The sequence below is a fragment of the Oryctolagus cuniculus genome, chromosome 16 (assembly GCF_964237555.1).
Source record: "Oryctolagus cuniculus chromosome 16, mOryCun1.1, whole genome shotgun sequence".
Classification (NCBI taxonomy): domain Eukaryota; kingdom Metazoa; phylum Chordata; class Mammalia; order Lagomorpha; family Leporidae; genus Oryctolagus; species Oryctolagus cuniculus.
Genome location: NC_091447.1, coordinates 21,024,293 through 21,034,161, shown reverse-complemented (window position 1 = coordinate 21,034,161; position 9,869 = coordinate 21,024,293). Strand labels below are relative to the sequence as shown.

General features: G+C 49.2%; 1 protein-coding gene and 1 long non-coding RNA gene across 3 annotated transcripts in view; one reads left to right on the top strand and one right to left on the bottom strand.

The window, feature by feature from the left end:
- CHN2 (chimerin 2) overlaps positions 1-9,869 on the bottom strand; it is a 279,635-nt gene that overhangs the window by 3,210 nt on the left and 266,556 nt on the right. For both annotated transcript variants that reach the window (XM_070059690.1, XM_017344407.3), the window contains 4 exons: positions 8,965-9,138; positions 5,400-5,477; positions 2,868-3,005; positions 1,060-1,165 (listed from right to left, as the gene is read on the bottom strand). In XM_070059690.1, coding sequence (XP_069915791.1) covers positions 1,060-1,165; positions 2,868-3,005; positions 5,400-5,477; positions 8,965-9,138 — 496 coding nt within the window. The remainder of the gene's footprint in view (positions 1-1,059; positions 1,166-2,867; positions 3,006-5,399; positions 5,478-8,964; positions 9,139-9,869) is intronic.
- The window catches only part of LOC108177222 (uncharacterized), a 73,861-nt gene that overhangs the window by 36,957 nt on the left and 27,035 nt on the right, over positions 1-9,869 (top strand). The gene's annotated exons all lie outside the window — the stretch shown is intronic.

Below are 9,869 nucleotides of genomic sequence, written 5' to 3'. Positions count from 1 at the left end.
TCTGGATCCGGAGGCCCCAGTGTCCTGCAAACACCCTAACGTCCCACACGCTCCTCAACGCACGGTCCCCTGTGTGGCAGGCAGGAGGCCCCAATGACCTCTGCCCCCTGAAATTCATTCCCTGTGCAGTCCCTGCCCCTGGAGTAGGGGCTGGACCCAGTGACTTGCTTATTCTAACCAATGAAAGTGGCAAAAGCAGTGGGATGTCCCTGCCGAGATGAAGTAAGAGAAAGGCTGTGTTTGTCTTAGGCACTCTTCCTTGCTTGCGCTGGGGGGAGCTCTGTTACTATTTAGTGAGTGGGAATGACCACAAGGCCGGGAACTGAGGGTGTGAAGTCTTCAGTCCCGTAGTCTCTGAGGCATTGCATCCTGCCCGCGGCCACAGCAGGGAACTTGGAAGCAGGTGCTGCCCCATCGAGCCTGGCGATGGCCTCAGAGACTGGCACATAGTTTTACCGCAGTTGCGTTATCGACCCTGAGCCAGAGGCAGCTAGTTAAGCTACATCCATATTCCTGGCTCACAGGGGGTATGAGATAATAAATGCTTATTGTTTTAAGTCACTAAGTTATGGGCAGTTTGTAACTTGGTGACAGAAATGTCATACATCCAGAAACACAAGAGGTGGGCTTGGGAATGCACTCTGAGGAGGCAGGGAGTCCAGGACTGGGGTGGAACAGCAGGAGGATGAACAACTACAGAGTGCAGGGCTTGTCTTGGAGGAGAATGTAGAGAGGCAGTGTAGACAGTATGAGGTCTGGATGAGTCTGTCTGGGTTTCCATCCTGGCCTCACCTCTTGAGATCAGCGATTTGATCTCCCTAAGCTTCTGCAATTTCCTGTGTACCAGGGACTGTACGTGGAAGTGTGGGGCCACTCGTGGAGTGGAGTGAGGGCTCTAGCCATTCCGACCAGGCTGGCCCCGACAAGGCAGCATAGTTCCCCGTAAAGGAGTGGAGTGTCTGCCCATTCGGTGTGCGAGGGAGGAAGGCTGCATGCTTCCCTAACGGGATGCCCACCCCCGGGGCCAGGACAGGGCGCGTGGCTGAGGCCTGAGCTTACTTCTTGAGGTGGATCATCAGGTATCGCAGGGTCTCGTAGTGGGCGGGCGGCAGCAGCATCAGCACCTCGTGGACGGCTTCCAGCCTCTCATCTGCACTGGAGACTTCTGGGAAGATGGCACACAAGGGAGGTCAGCCTGGTGACACTCACGCTTTCAGAGAAGTAACGAGAGGTCTGCTCTAACAACGAAGGAGGAGGGTGGCTACAGTTCCATAGAGTTTGGCTGTCCCCCAAGGGTCCCTGTGTTAATGACTTGGTGTTCCAAGGGTGGTGCTGTTGGAAGGCGGTAGAAGCTTGAGGAGGTGGGGCCTAGGGTCACTGGGACACTGGGGACATGTCCTTGAAGGTTGTTCTCGTGAGAAGGTCGTTGTAAAAGCCTGAGTTTGGCCTCAGTTTCTCCTCGCTTCCTCCTTCCCTCCCTCTCTCCCCCCCCTCCCTCTCTCTCTCCAAGGATCCTTCCAACTTACCCACTCCACCATCACTACCCACCACCCTCACCAGAGGCCCAACCAATGGGGTTACCCAATCTTTGGATTTGAACCTACACAACTCTGAGCCAAAGAAGCCTTATCTCTTTATAAACTTAGTTGCCTCAGGGGTTTCCAGAGTTCTAATAAGTTCATTGAATGCAGGTGCTGTTGCACTTAATGAGTTTGTTCTTGTACTGCCTCATTTCACAGTCTGTGGCCAAGCATCACATGCTTGGTGGACGTTGTGATGCGGGTCTGGAGGGCGGACATTGTCTTGTTTTCTGGGAAGCACCAGTCCAGTAGAATGCTTACAGTCTTGGGGCACGCTCATGCTCTGTGCTTCACCCTTCTTTTGAACTGGATTTGCTAGAAATCTCACTGTCACAGCTTTAATCCAGACTACACCACTTATGGTAGTGTGTCCTTGAAGTTGCCTAATGAGTCTTTGCCTGGCAGCCTTCCATAGTCAAATGTATTTTGCAATGCAAGGACATTGGCAGATGAGTCAGCCAGCACAGCCTGCACTAATGGCACTTTTCACCCAACTGCTGGCAGGGCTGACCTCGGTGCAAGCCCTGGTTAGGAAGCAGATACTGGGAAAATTAACAATGGGAGGAAGAATGCATGCTTCTGGTTTTTGGGTCTCTGATTAATACTGGCAGCCATTCAAAGAAAGCCCTCCTATCATTCCTCTTAGGGTGGAGGGTACCTAGCTTCTAGAACCTTCTCTGCTCTGGACATAGGAAGAAATGTTCTTAGGAGGGAGCAGGGCCTCAGCTCCTCCAGAAAGTGCACCTCGTAATATTGCCAGCCGGCCCTCGTACCTACCCTTAAGACAACTCATGACTATATTTAACAGCACAAGATTAAAGATTAAGAAACCTCAAAAACAAAAAGACTTCCTCAAAGTGGGCTTGACTTCTGTGTCATGCATCTGAATCTCCCATTCCTTACTCTTGTCTGTTCCTAAGCCTCTGCCTTTCACATAAATAAATAAATCTTAAATAATTTTTTTTTGGCTACCCAAATATTCACGCTTTCAACACAGAATAAAATAGACCCAACTGTGCTGGTTCCTGGCACACAAGGAACAATGAGGGGAAGGGGGAGCCAGCAGTGCCTGACACCCCGCGTCCGCCCAGAGGAGTTGGCTTAGCACTGGGTCAGCACAGCTGGGGAACCACGGCTGGCTTTCTGTTAACGGTGCTGTTGTGTCCTCACTCGGCAGCACTCGCGTTCATGCAAGAATGAGAGAGAATTGAGTTCTAATTGCCTTGGAACGGAAAGCATTGTGCTGGAGAGTGTGGTCCAAACAAACCGCTGGCTTTGCACACTCACTTGCTGCTTCTATGAATTTGGAATAGGTGTCATATGTGATGACAGGGATGGGCAGGTCTCGGAAGTAGAGTTTCAGGGCTCCAGTGATAATGTTGATGTCTGGGTAGATGTTGGCAGATATGTCCGCCTTTTCTCCATCTGAAAAACAATCAGCGACCCAAGTTCAAATGAGGACCTTACTTCACCAAGTTAAAGTGTGCACAAGGGAGGGGGAATAAGATCTCACAACGACTGCTTTCTGACAATCTCGGCTCACTGTTTTGACTTCTGATTACATGGAGGTGTAATGAAAAGGAGTTTGCTGAGAGTGAGGTCAGGGTGTGTGGGTACCCTGCAGCCCAAGGCTAAGGAAGTAGACTTTAATGGTTTTTTGGGTCCAAGCCCCTGCTAACCTGTTAAATAGAAACTCAGCCCAGAGAGGCTGGTGCCGTGGCACACTAGGTTAATCCTCCGCCTGTGGCGCTGGCATCCCATATGGGCGTCGGGTTCTAGTCTCAATTGCTCCTCTTCTAGTCCAGCTCTTTGCTGTGGCCTGGGAGGGCAGTGGAGGATGGCCCAAGTGCTTGGGCCCTGCACCCCATGGGAGACCAGGAGGAAGCACCTGGCTCCTGGCTTTGGATCGGCGTAGCTCCGGCCATAGCGGCCATTTAGGGAGTGAACCAATGGAAGGAAAACCTTTCTCTCTGTCTTTCTCACTGTATGTAACTCTACCTATGAAATAAATAAATCAATAAAAATCTTAAAAAAAAAAAAAAAAACTCAGCCCAGCAATTTGTAGGTAGACACAAAGGTTCACAACAGAAAAACCATCTGATTTAAATAAGAAAGCATGGAGAAGCTCTAAGGTGTTCTCAGATAGGAATTGGAAGGTCAGGAACACAGAACAATTGCTGAACATCTTCAGTTGCTATTGTCACAGTGTTCCCTCCCTCCCCCACAACCCCTAGGGCTTGAATCTGGGAAAGTTCACCCTTGCCCTACCTCCAGTGATGCTAGAGGTCTTAACATTTTTAACAATCATTCTCAAGACATTGTTTGACGGTTTTATCATTAGCAAGTACCAGTCCCACTGAGCTATCAGAGACTGTGAAACTCTTCGGTTAAAAAACATTTCAGCCACGTAGGGGTTACAAGCATCTACTGCATGGAGAATTAGAACAGACACCTCAGCAAATTTGGATCTGGTGATACAAAAGGTACTGTTCTCTGCTCATGTACAGAGAACAGTAAAAGCAAAGTAGCTAGGCTATGTGGATCCCAATATTTACATATTTTGCAAGCATTTATTGAAAACATACCAGGTGCCAAGCATTGTAAAGTCCTAGTGAAATCAAAGTAGAGCTATTGTCTTCCAGTAGTTCTGGTTAGGTGGCGAATTAGCATGCAATTCAATAGTTACAAGGTATGTGGAGAGATTGCTATGCTGGAGGCAGGTAAAATACCCAGAAGACATAGGAAAAGCAAACAGAAGCTCTTAGGTCAGCTTTGGGCAGTGAAGAAGGCTTCATGAAAGAGCGAAGAATTGATCCAACCCCTGATTACAAGGCCTTTGCTACACAGAAGTGTGAACACAGTGCAGGTGCTCAGAACTCTGCGAGGTGAGGTGCACACCAGGACTGCTGGGGTGGGTCACGTTAGGTGAGGGTTCCCTCACTTGACTGGCTGCACCAGAATGGATTGGAATGTCCGTTAGAAATGCAGAGCCTTGGACTCATGGAGCTTTGTGGATGCATTCTCATGGGGGGCCCTGATGATCTGCATTAAGAGTTCCCAGGTTGGCTGTGACAGCTCACCTAAGAGATACAGTGTCCGAGGGGACATCTGTCAGAACTGTAAAGAACAAAGGAGCTACCTCCTGCACTTCCATCGGCTTCCCCTGCTGCAGCCCTGGGGCTGCCCTCTCAACTCTGCTCCGCTCCTTGGAGCTTTGGGCGAAGAGTCTCCAACAGGGTCCTGAGATGAGGGATGGTGCAGGGGGGTGCACTGGTGCTGTGTGTTTAGCTTCTAACTAAGCACCCCCCTTCCTCAGAAAGGAACTGTAGGACTGTTAAAACAATTTACTAATGAAAGATAGATACATACACACACACACATACATGCACACAGAGATATGCAGACAGAGCTTCCATCAACTGATTCACTCCCCAAATGCCCCCAAGAGTCAGGGCCAGGGCCAGGGCCAGGACCAGGCCAGGTCAAGGATGAGAGCCTGGAACTCAATCTGGCTTTCCCATGTGGGTGCCAAGGACCCGACTACCTGAGCCATTACCTGCTGCCTCCCAGAGTGAACATGAGTAGGAAGCTGGATCAGAAGCAGAGCTGGGACTTGAGCCTAGGCACTCTGACGTGGGATACAGGCTTACCAACACCAAATGCTTGCGCCTGTGAAATTGTTAAACCATCCCTCCTCAGCTCCCTGAAAAACAGCTCTCAGCATTTCTGAAACCCCATTTCTACCGTGAATGAAACCTGGTTCCAACAGAGCAGTTGCCAAGGGCAAGACAGACAGACGGCACTTGAAGCACAGCTTACCTCTGTCAAACGCCATCTTGACATCTTCAATGTGCTCAGTGAACCCGGAGACTCTGTAAATTCCTTCTGACTTTAATCCTGAGAGAGAGAGAGAGAGAGAGATAGGTAGGTAGGTAGGTAGGTAAGTAGGTGTTGGGGAGATATTAACTTCAGCTTCCCCAAATATTTGCACATGGACTCTAGTTTCATATCTATACTATGTCCTGTCAGAAGATAAGAAAATTGCGGCAGTATAGTATGCTATGTCAGATTCCTCCTAAGTAACATACGTCCCTGCTGCTTCCTCTGGAAAGACTCCATCAAGTGTGTCTTTGCCCATCTGAGATCCCCTGCATCCGGCAAGAGCACATGGCATCGATACAGTCCCTACTCTCTCCTGTGACCAGGGCAGAGGCTGTTAGTCGATCTCAACTCTTCCGAGTACCACTCACCCAGGTTGCCACTGCTGGTCAGTGGGACTTGGCCCACCAGTATACCTGTGTGTCACACTGTTCACCTCAGTACAGCTGGGACAGGCGATGCCACACAGGTGAGGACATGGTGGCTCATGGGAGCAGAATTGGGGACGGCCAACCCCGGTAGAAGGGGGCACCTGGGGAGCTCATATCGAGGGGGAGTCTGAAGGGATGGGGTTGGAGTTCATCAGAGGAGCCGAGTGTGTCAGTTCTCCTCCTAATAGTTTATCTTCCATCTCCCGGTTGAACAGAGCCTTATGATTCTTAGAGCCGGGTCTGAAGTCTGGGCAATGTGAAGAGAGCAGAAGGGATGTAAACAGCTTTTGGATTGTGGCTCTGAAGGGCAAGAACACTCCCTTCCCCCTTCCTGTTGGTGGGCGTGCAGGTGGCATCATACAGTGGGCACCACGGCAGGGCAACACAGGGCCTGGGTTCCGCCATGGCATCCATTCGACCAGCCCCGCTGCCCTGCTGCAGAGAGAAGCAGATTTCCATCATGTTGAAGGCACTATCATTCAGGTCTCTGCGACAGCACTGACACAAAGTCTGCGTTACACAGTCAGATACGGAGGTGGAGTTAGGGGAGGTAATCGTTCCAAGAAAAGAAAAGAAATGACACAGGTTGACTCCTGTGTGTTGGGCACTGTACTAGGTCCTTTATCTGTGTCAACTGATGTTAATTCTTAAACCATTTTATGAGGAGCAATTTATCAGTTCACTTTATGGCTGGGGAAATAGATACTCACATAGAGTAAAGAGGGACCAGTTTTGTGGCACAGCAGATTAAGGCACTGCCAGTGATGCCAGCATCTCATATATGAGTGCTGATTCAAGTCCCAGCTACTCTGCTTTCAATCCAGCTCCCTTCTAATGCACCTGGGAAAGCAGCAGGAGATGGTCCAAGTACTTGGGCTCCTGCACTCATGTAGGAGACTCGGATGAAGTTTCTGACTTCAACCTGGCCCAGCCCTGGTCATTGCAACCCTTTGGGGAGTAAACCAGCAGATGGAAGAACTCTTTCTCCCTGTGTCTCTGTAACTCTGCCTTTCAAGTAAATCTTAAAAATATGGAGTAAGCAGCTTGCCCAAGGTCTTGCTAGAGCCAGTAAGAGATGGGGCTGGGAATCTAACCTCAAGCTCACGACCTTTTCATTCTATGGTATCATGCAGACACAGTGAGCCTGAGGAGAGCAGTAAGGAATTTTTTAAGGACAGGAGTCCATGTGAGATGTTGGCAGTGGTGCCCGTGCAGCTGGGGATGCGTCCTGTGAATTCCTCCAAAGGCAACTGTTGGATTCAGCTTGGCCACCTAGGCCCCCAGCACCTATGGCTCCAATCCCTCTGCTGCAATTCCCTTGGCATCAGTTGCTGATTGGTGCCCCTGTAATCCTTGTATGAGGCATGCTTAGTGATATGCTCTTTGTAGACAGTCTCTCTGCATGTCCAGTGTGGTATAGTTTTGCCTGAAGCATCAGCAGAATCCCAGCTTCTCCAGAGAAGCATAGCTCATGTCCTTCACAGTCACATTGAGCTCTGTTAGCCATAGCAACAACAAGGGAAGAGGCAGTTCTTAGTATCTGATACTAAACAAGCAAGCCCTCAAGAAATAGAATAGCTATGGCTTTCCTCCTGAAAGAGAAAGGAAATAATTTCCTATCTCTAGAAGGCTTGGGATGACAAGCTACAACAGCCTTTTGTTTTGTTTTGGAACAAATGGGCAAGTTGGCCAGTGGATACCTGTAGAATGTCTTTAGCCAATTTGGATCCAATAATGGGTACCCAGTGTAGCAGAATATAATAGATGGCCAACATCACTGAGGCCTTTGGAAGGTTTTATACGTGGTCCAAGCCCCATCCAGCAATCCCAGTTCTCCTCATGGAGACCCAGTCTGTGACACCACTGAGCACTGCGATACTAAACAGCGCCTAGCAAAGCACAAAGGACAGGTGGCCCGCACATAATGTAAAGAAGCTTGCCTTTTTTTTTTTTTTTGAAATGTTTATCTTTCTTGCCTCCTTGATAATTTTCTTGAATAGATTTTTAAAATTTATGTATTTGAGAGGTAGAGTTACAGAGAGAGAGAAGGAGAGACAGAGAGGTCTTCCATCGCTGGTACAGTCCCCAAACGGCCACAGCAGCTGGAGCTGGGCCGATCCGAAGCCAGGAGCTTCTTCCAGGTCTCCCATGTGAGCACAGAGGCCCAAGCGCTTGGGGCATCCTCTGCTGGTTTCCCAGATCATAGCAGAGAGCTGGATGGGAAGAGGAGTTGTTGAGACTAGATACTGAGATACACATGAGATACTGGCACCACAGGTGGAGGCCTCAGCCCACTATGCCATAGCACCAGCCCTAAATAGATTTTTGAAACCTTTTAAACTCATCTTTGAAATAAGCAGAACAGAATTAGGAGTGAACTTTTATATGGTAGGAGGTGCAATGATCAATAATATTTCTATTAAATACAAACACTGTGAAAATTATTTGAGGGGGAAGGAGGAAGAAGTGAGGGAAGGAGAAAGAAAGAATGAGAGTGTTATCTGCTAGCTCACTCCTCTGGGGCAGCGTCAGGCAGAAACCAGGACCTGGGAACACAAGCAAGGTCTCCCAGGCAGGTGGCAGGAACCCATTACCACTGCCTCCAAGGGTCTGCATTAGCAGTTAGAAGGTTAGCATTAGCAGAAGTTGGAGGCCAGAGCCAGACCCAAGAGTGAAACCCGGCACTCTGACGTGAGGCCTGAGCATCCTCTCTGGCGTCTTAGGCACCAGGCCAACTGCCCACTTCCAGGAGCACTTCTCAGTATCCAATTCCAACCTCACTTCTGCCAGAACTCTTTCTTAATTGTCCTCAAATACGATTACAGCATCTTCCTTTGTGAATCCATCTTGTTTTGAATATGGGCATGCACGTGTATTTATTTGTCCACACAGTAGTATGGATTTCTCAATGTATAGGACACAGTAAAAGCTCAGGAAACATCTGTTGAGCCCATACACATGTGGTTTTTCTCGGAAATGGAAATTGATACCATTGGTTGGGACCATTTTCCCAACAAAAGTAGTGGAGCCAGTTTCCTTGACAACAGGAAAAATTAACAGAGCATTTTCCAAACCTCTTGCTTCAATCTCCCGGATACACATGTCCACCACCATGGGTCTCTGCATGTTGTGGGCCTTCACGAGCGTGGTCAGGTCACAACAGTACACCTTCTTGATCCGCTTGAGGTCGGGCTGGCAGTCGTTGGGCACATGCTTGGAGCACTGCTTGTGCACATTCAGCCCACAGTCTGCAAACGAAGGAGTCGCATTAGCCATGCCCGGGCCTCTGTCAAGAGCCCAGCACAAATTATACGTTGCCAAAAATAAAAATACCACCACCCGTGCCTGCCGTGTTTTTCCGGAACAGCCACCCAGGACAGGTGCTGCCGAGAGTCATCTTTACCCTCTGCACCCTTACGTGCGTCCGGCTTCCTGGGCTGGGCCCGAGGAGTAGAAGCCCTCACTGAGCTCATTTAGGTGCTTAGGGTGTTTGGATGTGATCTCTCTCTCTCTCTGGGCTGGAACTTTGCGTACACAAGTGGGCTTTTTGGGGTTTGGGTTCCCAGGTTAGGTCACAGCTCACCAGCGGCACCTAGGACTCCTGCCAGCCTGTTTCCTGGAAGTCCCTGGTGTGGAGGAGAAAGCTGGTCTCTGTAGAATCTCTACTCGTTGGTTTGAGGAGCTCACGACTGTTGGCATCTTGTGCTTTCCTGGAGAGGAGGTCCCTACTTCCCAGGCCCGTCCTCCTGTGGCCAGGCCATTTTTATTTATTTCTACCTGCCTCATTCTAACACCTGGGAATGGAAATCCTGTCTAACTGTAGCCCAGTGGGAGTAATTGAGAGTTTACCATTTATAACAATGCCGTGTAATATGATGATTAGAGTAATTATTTATAAAGCTCATATCAAGATCCAAAGCTGAAAAGGCGCTTTTAAGTTCACTGAACACGTTAAAAGCCTTGTTAGCAGTTGGTATCC